Source organism: Aethalodelphis obliquidens, unplaced genomic scaffold (genome assembly GCF_003676395.1).
Source record: "Aethalodelphis obliquidens isolate GAN/ISIS:26980383/991018 unplaced genomic scaffold, ASM367639v1 scaffold10, whole genome shotgun sequence".
NCBI classification, from domain to species: Eukaryota; Metazoa; Chordata; class Mammalia; order Artiodactyla; family Delphinidae; genus Aethalodelphis; species Aethalodelphis obliquidens.
Genome location: NW_020837954.1, coordinates 29166677 through 29179721, shown reverse-complemented (window position 1 = coordinate 29179721; position 13045 = coordinate 29166677). Strand labels below are relative to the sequence as shown.

The following is a 13045-nucleotide window of genomic DNA, read 5'->3' as shown; positions in this document are numbered from 1 at the left end:
ACCATTAATAACTTCCATTCATATAGCTTTATTTTTTTCTCCCAGTTACCAATCAGATCTAGACCCTGAGGAAACTGCTGTTTGCAGAGTGAGAGGGGTATGAAGTTGCAGATAAAAAAAGGATAATTAGGGAATTTGCCATGTACTTCCTGAAATGGGAGCAGAGTAGGTGGGAAACAGGGATGCTTATTTGTTTCCTAGGTAAGTCTAGGAGCAGAACAGTGGGGAACTGTTGGGGAACAGAACAGTGACAAGGCCGAGAGGAAGAAGAGTACTAAAGACAGATTTCTCTACATCATCACCTTGCATTAGGTTCTCCTCATTTTTCCAAGTCTGTCTTGACCAAGGAAACTTCAGACTCAATTTTAACTTCTTTACTGAAATTGGCTTTGAAAAACTGCTGTATTCCAGCAGGTGGCATAGTTTTCTCTGAATTGATTAGGGTTTTTTTTTCCTCTTTTTTTTGGATAAATTTTAGTCACATCACATGCAATTTTTTTTTCCTTTGATTCAGTTAGGTCTTACTCTATGTGGTTAGTGAAATTTTATGGGAAATAATCTTGGATTATTTGCCTTTTGGGTTTTGGGAGGATTTTTTTTGTTTGGGTTTTTTTGTTTGTTTTTTGTTTTGCTTTTGAATTGAAAGTTGATTGACTGGTGTGTGTATTTGAAAAAGGATTTATTTAACAAATATGTAGCTATGTTTCCAAGTGATTTGTTTTTCTGTTGGTATATAGGTACCCCATTTTACGTGGATTCAGAAGGCATTGTTCGAATGCTTAACAGAGGACTTGGTCATACATGGACTCCTATATGTAACACAAGAGAACACTGCAAAGGGAAATCTGATCACTACTGGGTGGTTGGTATCCATGAAAATCCCCAGCAACTGAGGTGGGCTATTAGAAAATGCTTAGTTGACTCTTTTTAAAAAGTACTTTGAAATTCTTTATTATGCTTATCTTTAAAGGTATTTTTAAAATCTTTAACCTTAGCTCATTTACTTGCTTTCCATATTCACTAAATTAGGAATTTGTTTACATTCACTTTGAAGTTTTCAACCAGTTGCTTGACTTGGAACCTATTGAGCAAAATAGAAACTAAGGGAATTCCCTGGAGGTCCAGTGGTTAGGACTCTGCGCTTCCACTGCAGGGGGCATGGTTTTAATCCCTGGTCGGAGAACTAAGATCCTGCAAGCCGAGCTGCATGGCCTAAAAAAAAGAAAAGAAAACAATTTTATTAGTGTGACTAGCATTATTTCAGCCAGATAGGGAGGGGAGTTTGGGGTAAACATCACATTTCATCTTTTATTATAGCCTTTTATTTTAAACTTTGATTTAGAATTGAATATATAATTTAGTTGCTTTTTGAGATTTTTAGCTTAATTATTGTTATAGGGGAGTGGGCTAGTAGAAATTTAGTAGTTGACTGCAAGTGTAGAATTCTCAGTACATATAGTCTCTATTCAGTATTGTGTTGAGTATTTACCTCTTTTTTGACACCAGATATCTTCTTGGTCTAAAAGACTGTCAGTGACATTGGACAGATACTTGGTGAACAAAGAAGTCTCTGCTTTCATGGAGCTTATAGTCTGACTGGGGAGACAGATAACAGAAACAACGAAATATTAATTACTATTAGAATAAATACTACCCATTAATCTGAGCAGACCCATGATAAAGAATAACAGAAGAGCATTTTCTAGATAGTATGGTCATAGAAGACTCTTTTTTTTTTTAATAAATTTATGTATTTATTTATTTATTTTTGGCTGCATTGCGTCTTCGTTGCTGCGTACGAGCTTTCTCTAGTTGTAGTAAGTGGGGGCTACACTTTGTTGTGGTGCACAGGCTCTAGGCTTGCGGGCTCAGTAGCTGTGGCACATGGCTCAGTAGTTGTGGCTTGCGGGCTCTAGAGCGCAGGCTTAGTAGTTATAGTGCACGGGCTTAGTTGCTCCGCAGCATGTGAGATCTTCCTGGACCAGGGCTCGAACCCGTGTTCCCTGAATTGGCAGGTGGATTCTTAACCACTGCGCCACCAGGGAAGTCCTAGTCATAGAAGACTCTTAATGGAGGTAGTATTTAGAATGAGACCTGGTGGCCAAGGGGGTCTGTTATGGAAGAATGGATTGGAAAGCAATCCATGAAGAGAAAACAGCATGTACAAAGGCTGTGAGTTCAGAAAGAACTTGGTGTGTTTGAGGAATTAAAAGGATGTAAACATGGCTGGAGTACAAAGAAGCAAGAGGTAGCAGGGAATATAAATCCAAGTTGGTATCAGTAAGTTAGACATAGGCTGCATTATAGGCCATGATAGAGAAGTTTGGATTTTCTTTGAAGTATAATAAGAAGTCATTCAAGTGTTTTATCCAGGGGAATGATATAATCTGATTTACACTATAAAAAGAAAAATGTATGTGGTAAATGGATTGGCAAGGGTAGGACTGGAAGCAGAGAGACCAATTTTTCAACCAGGGGTTTTTCCACTCTTCTGGGGATGTTTAGAAATGTGGGGTATTGTTTTTAGTTGTCACAAGGATTAGGACTTACTCTATCATTCGGGGTAGGCTGGAACTAGTGTGGGGAAGTGGAAATGAAGAGAAGCAGATTCAAGATAGAAACAGGATTTGCTGGTAGTTTGGGGGTTGGGAATGAGAGAAGAATCAATGACACCTACATTTCTAGTTAAAGCTACTAGATAAAGAGTTGTACCATTTATAGAAATAAGGAAGATAAAAATGAATACTCTCTTGGGTGTGTTAAGCCTGCACAATATCCAAAGGAAGATATCAAGAAGGTATTGGGGGCTTCCCTGGTGGCGCAGTGGTCAAGAATCCGCCTGCCAATGCAGGAGACGTGGGTTTGGGCCCTAGTCTGGGAAGATCCCACGTGCCACAGAGCAACTAAGGCCGTGCGCCACAACTACTGAGCCTGCTCTCTAGAGCCCGCCAGCTACAACTATTGAGCCTGCATGCCACAACTACTGAAGCCCACGCACCTAGAGCCCGTGCTCCGCAACAAGAGAAGCCTCCGCAATGAGAAGCCTGCGCACCACAACACAGAGTAGCCCCCGCTCACCGCAACCAGAGAAAAGCCCGCTCGCAGCAACGAAGACCCAAAATGACCAAAAATAAATTAATTAATTTAAAAAAAGAAAAGAAAGAGAAAATGCTTAAGTTTAAAAAGAAAAAAAAGGAAGGTATTGGAATATATGATTCAAACTCAGAAATTTTGGCTGGTTATATACATTTGGGAATCATCAGATTATAGAAGGTATATAAAGTTATAGTAATAAATGAGAAGAAAGAGACAAAAGGTATCAGTCCAACCCCAAAGAAATTCCAGCATTTAGAGGTCAGTTATTGGAGTAGAAGCTTTTGAATGAGAAAAAGGAAGATTAAGCAATTAAGAGAAAAATCTCCTGAAGAGGGTCATGTCATAGAAACTATAAGTGGAGACTATTTCAAAAAGCAATAATCAGAAAGTGAAATTAAAATGGCTTTCAAATATATGAAAAGATGATTGATGTCACTTGCAGTAAGATTAAACACAAATGAGAACTAAAAAGAGATTTCTCTTTTTACCTATTAAATTAGAAAAATCTGAAAATTTGACAACATTCTTAGCTAGTGAGGCTGTGGGGAAATAACCACGTTTATGTATTGCTGATGGGAGTGTAAGTTGGTCACAATCCCTGTGGAAGGCAATTTGTCAAGAACTATCAGAATTAGAAATGCATATGCCCTTTGATCCAGTGAATCTGTCTTTAGGATTTATCCTTCTGAAAAACTAGTACTTGCTATTTGAAGTATAATCCATGGAAAAGAACACATATAATAAATGTTGGCAAGGGTGTGGAGAAAAGGGAACCCACATATACTGTTGTTGGGAATGTAAATTGGTACAGCCACTGTGGAGAACAGTATGGAAGTTTCTTAAAAAGCTAAAAATAAACCCAGAAATGACGCAGAAATTCCACTGCTGGGTATATATCTGAAGAAAACCAAAAACACTAAGTGGACAAGATTCATGCATCCCCGTGTTCGTAGCAGCGTTATTTACAGTTGTCAAGTTACGGAAGCAACCTAAGTGTCCATCAACTGCTGAATGGATAAAGAAGATGTGGTATATATACATGATTTTTTTTTTTTTTTTGCAGTACGCGGGCCTCTCACTGTTGTGGCTTTTCCCGTTGCAGAGCACAGGCTCCGGACGCGCAGGCTCAGCGGCCATGGCTCACAGGCCCAGCCGCTCCGCGGCATGTGGGATCTTGCCGGACCAGGGCACGAACCTGTGTCCCCTGCATCGGCAGGTGGACTCTCAACCATTGCGCCACCAGGGAAGCCCTATATGATTTTTTAAAAGATATTTTATCAGGTGTAATGAGAGGGAAGAAGATAGGTGCAAATGCAGATAGATTTAGTGGATGAAAGGTGACAGGAATTCTTGTCTGATGCCTTCTGTTTTGGTGGCAGATTTTGAAGCAAGATAGAGGGTATTTTTGAAGGCATTGGTTGGCAGTGTGGATGTTTGAGAAGACATAGTCTTCTTAAAGAATATGAAATTGAGCTTAGTAGAAAATCATAGAGGAATTGCTCGTTATTATTTCTGTATGTCGTGTGTTTTCAAAGTCTCCAGATAGTCCATTATTGACATATTTAGTATCAGAAGGAATTTATTAAACTTTTAAAAAATTCTAATTAAGTTTTGGCTGCGTTGGGTCTCTGTTGCTGCACACGGGCTTTTCTCTAGTTGAGGCAAGCGGGGGCTACTCTTCATTGCACTTCACAGGCTTCTCATTGTGGTGGCTTCTCTTGTTGCAGAACACAGGCTCTAGGCACTCGGGCTTCAGTAGTTGTGGCTCGCGGGCTCTAGAGCACAGGCTCAGCAGTTGTGGTGCACGGGCTTAGTTGCTCTGCAGCATGTGGGATCTTCCAGGACCAGGGCTCAAACCCGTGTCCCCTGTATTGGCAGGCAGATTCTTAACCACTGCACCACCGAGGAAGTCCCTAGTTAACTGTTTCTAACAGTTCTCAGAGTGTAGGTTGTTCTCAGGGATATTTTTACATGTCTGTTTCCAGGAATCAAGTTTTTAGTAACTTGAATGAAAGAATTCATATTTTATCTTAATCAGAGGTTTAGTTTTTAACCTAGAAGGATTTTTACTGTTCCATCTAATGTTTATTCAAGTAAGATGATTCATTTTGTTTGTTAATATTATTATCTTAAGGAAGTACATGAAGTTATTCATTTGCAATGAATAATTTTGGTTTTTCATTTAATATTAAAACTATTTTATCAAGTTCAATTTTTACACCCCCTAATTTGTACAGCTGGCTTTTTTTTCTTACTTGCTTTATAGTTAAGATCTGTGAAGTTTTAACTCTCATTAAAAGACATGATAATTACAGCTGGTAACATTTAACTTAAATTCAGCATGGGAGGGCTTCCCTGGTGGTTCAGTGGTTAAGAATCCGCCTGCCAGTGCAGGGGACATGGGTTCAAGCCATGGCCCGGGAAGATCCCACATGCCACGGAGCAACTAAGCCCATGTGCCACAGCTACTGAGCCTCCGCTCTGAAGCCCGTGAGCCACAACTACTGAAGCCTGCACGCCTAGAGCCCGTGCTCTGCAGCAGGAGAAACCACCGCAATGGGAAGGCCGTGCACCACAACAAAGAGTAGCCCCTGCTCACCACAACTAGAGAAAGCCCGCATGCAGTAACGAAGACCCAACGCAGCCAAAAATAAATTAATTAATTAAAAAAATTTTCAACATGGGATAAAAAAAATAATGGACTCTAAATTACAGTTTTTAGACTTGGAAGGATTTTAGAAATTGTCTAGGCCAGTGGCTCCTGACATTTTTAAGCATAAGAGTCCTTTTATATGTCAAAGCATTTCATGAACTACAGATGATAGCAGCTTGTACAGTGAGTATCAGTTGATAGAGAAAATCCATAATAGCAGGAAGTTTCTATAGACCTAAAGATTATATTTGAACCTAAATTTGTATTATAAGTTACATCATGTACATGCATGTGAAAATTCTAGTACATAAAGTGGAAACTCTTTTATTCATTCTGCAGACAGTTCATGGTGCCCCTGTGAATGCATGGTCATTTTGCAATAGCTCAGCAGCCCTACAGGGATAAAAAAAATGAGAACCACCAGTTTCTTTTGGTCTAGTTCCTGTGCTCTGCCTTTACTCCTGGTCCTTTTCCCCAATTTTTACAGGTGAGAAAACTGAGGCCCAAAAAGATTAAGTAACTTGGGATCACACAGCTAGTTAGTAGCAAAAAAGTTCCTATATTTTCTCTTGAAATACAGGAACAGTGGAAGTTGAGTTGATAAATAGATTGAAAGAATAAACTTATTCCTTAAGGACTGGCTTATTCTAGGGGAATAATTGAATTACTGAGGGGAATCTCATACAGCTGACGTTTGAAACACTGAGAAGATAATGCTGAAAAATATATGTACTTGTATATACTGTGATAAATTGATCAGACTGTTTTTCATTTTTTCCTGGCTTTATTCTGGAAGAATCAACTTGAATAAGAACGTTTTTCAAAGATTGGAAGTTACATTTCTCATTATGGCCTACTGCGCTTCTCATACCAGCTTTCCTTACATTTAGTCACACGTAGAGGATGGTTAATTTCCTTTCTATTGTTAGAGAGGTCCGTGAAAGCCCAGGGAAGAAAACTGTACAACCATCTTTAGTAGCCTGCTGCTGTGTTTAATGAGACTTAATTATCCTTGCTATCAAGAAATTTATTCTTGGGCTTCCCTGGTGGCACAGTGGTTGAGAGTCCGCCTGCTGATGCAGGGGACACGGGTTCATGCCCCGGTCTGGGAAGATCCCACATGCCGCGGAGCAGCTAGGCCCGTGAGCCTGTGCTCCGCACCGGGAGAGGCCACAACAGTGAGAGGCCCGTGTACCGAAAAAAAAAAAAAGAAATTCATTCTTATATTTATTTAAATCTCACACTTTCGTTTGCTCTCAGTGTTCATGGTAAAGATAGCAAACCACTTGCTCCTCTGGAAAGGCAGCATTTCATAATGGTCCAGTGCTGGAGCCTGCTGCAGTATCCTGTGCTCACTGTGTAGCTCACTGTGTAGCCCTGGCCATGACATTTAGACTCTCTGTGCCTCTGTTTCCTCATTTCTAAAACCAGGATGAAGCTAGTACCCATCTCACAGAACTACTGTGAAGATGAAGTGTTGTAGGAGTACTTAGAACAGTGCCTGGCCCTTAGTGAGTGTTCATTGAATGTCAGTTGTTAATAACAACAGTAGTTTTCTTACCGTCACTACTTTAAGGCCTTGTATTTCATGGTTAATGATTATCTGTTTCTATAATCTTTCCATTTAAAATACATTTTCTAACCCAGATTCAGCAGTATTTATGCTTTCTTTTTGGTGAGGAAATACATTTTGTTAAAAATAATTTAAAATAATTTTTTTAAAAATAATTTTTAAAAAATTCATTTGAATCAGTACAAAACACCTGCCTTTAATTACTGATGTGTAGCATATCTGATTTCCTACCTCTGTTTGAAATGAACTTCAGTTTAGCAGAAATTGTCTTTATGGTTTCCTCTGAAGATTTTTTTTATTGTCACCATTGGTTAATACATAACTGAGAGTTTACTAATTTTCGTGCCACAATCTAATTTGCTTTCTACAAACATCAGTGTTCCTTTTCTCTTTAGTTTAGTTTTGTTTTTTACCTTATTCTGCTTTATTTTTTGATATTAGAACATATTTATTTAACGATATTTTATGCAGGCACTTCATATCAGGCATTCTCTTTGGTTTTTAAAAACTCTTAAGAGTTATTTAATGCACTTGAAAACAGACTTTTTTTTGCAAGTTATGTTCATTTAACAAGCATTTGCTAAAAGTACTGACTACATGTCCTATGCTACATGAAGATAAATTGGGCCAGCAGCCTGGAAGAGTTGGCTGGTAAAATCATTATCTACTCCTGAGTCAGTGCTCTAAAAGAGTTAAATCCCCTCGAACACTGAAAAGAGTCCCATGCAACACAGACGACAAGCAAAACTCACTAACTCTTAGAAACTTATTCTGGACATTGGCCCCCGTTTTCTCCAGTTTGATATTTTTCAACTCTTTAATATAAGAGAACAAATTTTTTGATTTGTTTGGAAAGGAATTGAAGTAATTTTGTCTCCTTAGTAAACTGTGGTTTATTTTTTCACATTTTATCCTCCGAATGGTTTAGCCACAGTTTCCAGGAAACTCATTCATTGTAGGCAGAACCCATCAAATTAGCAGTCAAATGAGTTTGTTTTTTCCTCTTCTTCCATGAAAGAGATATCTAACAGAGAAAAGGTCATTTTACTTCAAGTCTTTAAAGCTAAGAAAAGGATAAGAAATGTGAATTGGTGCTCTGCTTTGATGTAAATGTGGCTTTAAAAAAGCTATTAGTAAAATCCTTATCAATTTTTCTTTATGATAATCACTTACTATGACTAAATAAAGTATTCGAGTTGTAAAATGTTTTTAAACAGAGTCTAAGTCACTTTATAGAAAAAAGAATGTTGGGCTTCCCTGGTGGCGCAGTGGTTGAGAGTCCGCCTGCCGATGGAGGGGACACGGGTTCGTGCCCCGGTCCGGGAAGATCCCACATGCCGCGGAGCGGCTGGGCCCGTGAGCCATGGCCGCTGAGCCTGCGCGTCTGGAGCCTGTGCTCCGCAACGGGGGAGGCCCGCATACAGCAAAAAAAAAGAAAAAAGAATGTTAAGGCAATTAAGATTACTCCCAGTGTTCCTCCTAGTTTTGTTAATGTACATATATGCATATGTAATTGCACTCGTCCTTTCTGAATGCACATGTTCTGTCTTCCGTTTTGCATGACTAAAATGGTTTTGTGAATAGGTGCATAACAATTACTACAAGAGGTTTTTCAAATGCTCAGTATTCACATTGCCACCTCATACTATGTGGTGAAAACCACTGATTTATGTGAAATCATAAAAGGGGAGGAGGTAGAAAAAAATGAGGATTTATGTTAAAAAATATTGTAACTCTAAAAACATGTTTGTTTTTGTTATATTTTCGCAAAAAGAAGGAAAGGGAGTATTTAAATCTTACTAGAAAGGGAGCCTATGTAATATTCCTGGGTAATGCCACTTATTTATTTTTTAACTATTCTAGTGGACATTTGATAATATTAGAAGATATTTATGAAAAAAATTTTAAACCTAAGGGCCTAATTTCTACTTAGTATTTTCCTTCAAGAAAGTCATAACTTAAAGCCCTGATTAAAAGGCTGTATTACCGGATGGCTGTTAGTAAGCATTGAACAAGGGTGTATGTTTTTTAAATGACTTTATGAAAGTTAGAAAATTTGTCTATAGTACTTAGAGTGTGTAATTATGTTTTTCTTATGAATAATTTGGAGTAAATACATTAAAAGAATATTCTGCATGTATAAATCACTCTGATGAATGGATACTTTTTAATTCATAAATTGCATTAGTACTCAATCCTGATGGGCATATATGAGTGCCTTACATATTCTAGTCAGAAAAGTCCTTGCCAAGGGAACTATTACCGCATAAGGCAACCCTTCATTTAGCAGAGCAGATGTACAGTATAACCTTTTTATAATGATAATGGATTTTCTGCTTCACTCTCACCGATATCTAATAATAAACACTTATTGGACATTTCACCCTCTTTTTCTCTTATATGACACTTTCTACCAACAGTACCAATATTTCCCAACTGAAGAATGAAAGTGAATATGCTTTATCAGCATTTTATCTTAGGGCGATCTGTTTTATAACATGGATCCCATGACAAGTGTTTACGGCACAATTTCTGTATTTTGGAAGTGGGCATTTTGCTAAGGAAAATCTGAAAAGAGCTGATTTTAGTGATTGTTAATTTAATAAAGCTGATGTGAGGAGGGATTTTTGAAGTCCTTGAAGTACGTGGAGGGATAATTTTGATACTTAATCAGGCCTAAAGTACTTTTTTAAAAGAGGAATCTTTTGTATATTATTAAGCCAGCTATTGGAATATTATTATTCCAAGTTACTAACTTTTGGAAAATTTATAATGTAGCAGTTTTTATGATATTTTGGAAAGTTTTTATGGTGAGACTGTTTCTTTCCTGACAGGTGTATTCCTTGCAAAGGTTCCCGATTTCCTCCCACCCTTCCACGCCCTGCTGTAGCTGTATTACCCTTTAAGCTTCCTTACTGTCAGACTGCCACAGAGAAAGGACAAATGGAGGTATGCACAAATCTTACCTTGACACTCTGAGTTTGATAATACCCTGCCTGTGACACAGACATTTAAAATTATTCTGATGACCGGTGTTGAGTATTCATTACTTTATAATTAAAGAAATAGCAGTAGCTGTGAGGGAGGAGGGCTGCTTCCAGGGACTTTATCTAAGAGGTAAATGGGTGTGACTGTCAGGGCCTCCCTAGGGTAAGGCGCTCACTCTCGGGCTTGGACAAGTTCCTAAGAGGACAATGCCTTCATGAATTTTGTACCCTTAGGTGCCAGGCTTGCCTCACCTTACTCCTAGCCCTGCGTCATCAAAAGTCATTCGATATCTTGCAGTTAGTTATTCTAAACAAGAAACAAATCAGCTTATAAAAATCTAGTTTACCAAGTTCTCTGAGCATCAACTATGATAGCTAGGAAACTTTAAAATGCTATATACAGTTGACCCTTGAAGAACATGGGATTGAACTGCGTGGGTCCATTTATAGATGGGTTTTTTTCAGTAGTAAATACTACAGTACAGCACCATGCAAGATTGGTTGAATCTGAGGGTGCCGAACCTCAGATATGGAGGAACCGCATATATATGGAGGGCTGACTATAAGTTATATGCAGATTTTCAACTACACAGAGGGTAGGCACCTCTACCTGCTACATTGTTCAAAGGTCACTGTATTTCCCTTTTTTTTTTTTTAAGGACAGAAGATAAAGTCAAGCCATAATATCACATTAGAATTGTAAAATAAGCTGTAGAAAGGAATATTTCAAAAAATATTTTATTCAGAAACTGGTGTCACATGATAAATGTTTAACACTTGCGTGGTATTCAGCTGATAGTTGGCTCTAAGCAGTTTTTCCACTTTTGCAGGAACAGTACTGGCGCTCAGTTATGTTTCACAACCACCTTGATTATTTAGCTAAAAATGGTTATGAATATGAAGCGAGCACTAAAACTCAAGCAATAAAAGAACAACAGGAACTTTTGATGAAAATGCTTGCGGTGAGTAAAATAAGTATAGTGGGGAAGAAAAGTTAATTTTTTTTCTCTAGGTTGAATTTCTTAATGGTATGTGAATGAGCACCAGGTTCCACAACCTAGAATTCCTAAGCTGTATCTGGTGGTGTTTTTCTCCCTTAAAAGTTCTGTTTCCCAGTTCACGTTGCAGATGAAATATTTACGACATTGCCTTGTATCTAAGATCATAGGAAGAAATAAACTCTTCTGGTGCTACCTCCCTGTTTTGTTTTTGCCGACTGGTCTGTGTTTTAATAGGCCCTGTAGGTGATTCAGATGCTTATTAATAAAGTTGGAGGACTGGCCCTAGCTCCTGCTCTTATCATGTGCAGCAAATAAAGTTTGAGTGTAGACTTTTAGGTCTGCAGGCTGAGCAGCCTTAAGAACTTTGATCAGGCTTTTAGACATGTCTGCCTTTTGTTATCCTCTTAGGTAAAAGTTTGTCTGTAGCCAGTGACCAGGTTTGGTCCCCTGGATATTTACATACATTTATCTTTAGAGATAAAAAACATATGTTTTTGAAACATAAGATTGATAAGTTTGTGTCCTCATTCCAGGTTGGCTTATGAGGAGGAGTATAATGTAATTTCTTCTGTGCTCTTCTTGCACTAGACTGTAAACACCTTGAGGGCAGTGACCATGTCCTGTTCACTAATGTATGCCAGGCACTGATGTAGTGTCTGATACATAGTGCACCTCAGTATTTCCTAAGAGAGTAAATGGCCCAGACTTTCCATTTTAAAGTTGAGGAAAAAAACTTCTGAGGGCAAAGTGATATCTGAGACCACAGAGCTTATTGTAACTTGTCTCCAAAAGGTGATATTCACTACTGTCACCTCTATGCAACACTGCCTTGCATTTAGTATTAAAGAAATTTAATTAGTTTACTATAGAGTAAGTTTTGTTCCATTCACAAAGTCCCATTTGTACACCAACATGAACTAGTAACCTTTTTATTTTCTACAACATATGTAAGGAAACATGTTTGATTTATTTACCATTTAGCCTTAGAGGAGCTTTTCCGCTGGAGTGCAGTGTTCCTCAGCAGGGTGCTAGTAGCATCCTGTTAGTTCTTTAGCATTCCTGCCCCCAGGCAAATGCCCATAGTTCCACCTAATTACTGGGAAAACCATACTATCATTTCCAAATGCCCTCTGAGGCAGAGTACTACCCTGATTGAGAAGTACTGCTTACAGATAAGTGATTCTGGAAAACTTGAGAAGGACATGCAGGTAAATATCTAAAGCATCTATGCTGATGAATCAGACTTGACATGTCTAAGTAACAAAGTAATACTTCTGTGAATTATGAGACCTTTAGTAGTCTTCAAAATATTAGTTTTCCTCACATTGTACTTCAGTTGCCTCACTTTGAGTCGTCAAAATTCATACCAAAAGAAAAAGTCATGATAAATGAATGTTTTTCATTTTATATTGTAAGTATAAAAAATAGAGCAAGAAAAAGGAGGTTGTTTGCTAATTTGGAAGTTGTATAACTGTTTCTGGTAGTTAGACATCATAGACAATCATACTTAAAAAGCTAATGGGTAAATCTATTTGCCCACCCACATTCACTTAGTAGCATTTGTGTGCCAATTGTAGGCAAAGTAATAACAAATCATTTACAATTTATTCTTTCTTTCAATTTGCTACCCTGTTTTGTGAGTGCAGGTGGTGGAATGGGCAGGAAAACAAATTTAGGAGAACCATTTTTGAATTTTTAAATAAATCTCTTACTCTCCTTGCAATCAATAACTTGA

At 38.1% G+C, this 13045-nt stretch overlaps 1 protein-coding gene across 7 annotated transcripts in view; it reads left to right on the top strand.

Moving 5' to 3' along the window:
- WDHD1 (WD repeat and HMG-box DNA binding protein 1) overlaps positions 1-13045 on the top strand; it is an 81785-nt gene that overhangs the window by 32922 nt on the left and 35818 nt on the right. For all 7 annotated transcript variants that reach the window (XR_003433647.1, XR_003433646.1, XR_003433651.1 and 4 more), the window contains exons 16-18: positions 738-894; positions 10157-10271; positions 11140-11271. Coding sequence is in view for 1 of the 7 variants with exons in the window: in XM_027111295.1 (XP_026967096.1) it covers positions 738-894; positions 10157-10271; positions 11140-11271 (404 nt within the window). In the remaining 6 variants the exon portion in view is untranslated. The remainder of the gene's footprint in view (positions 1-737; positions 895-10156; positions 10272-11139; positions 11272-13045) is intronic.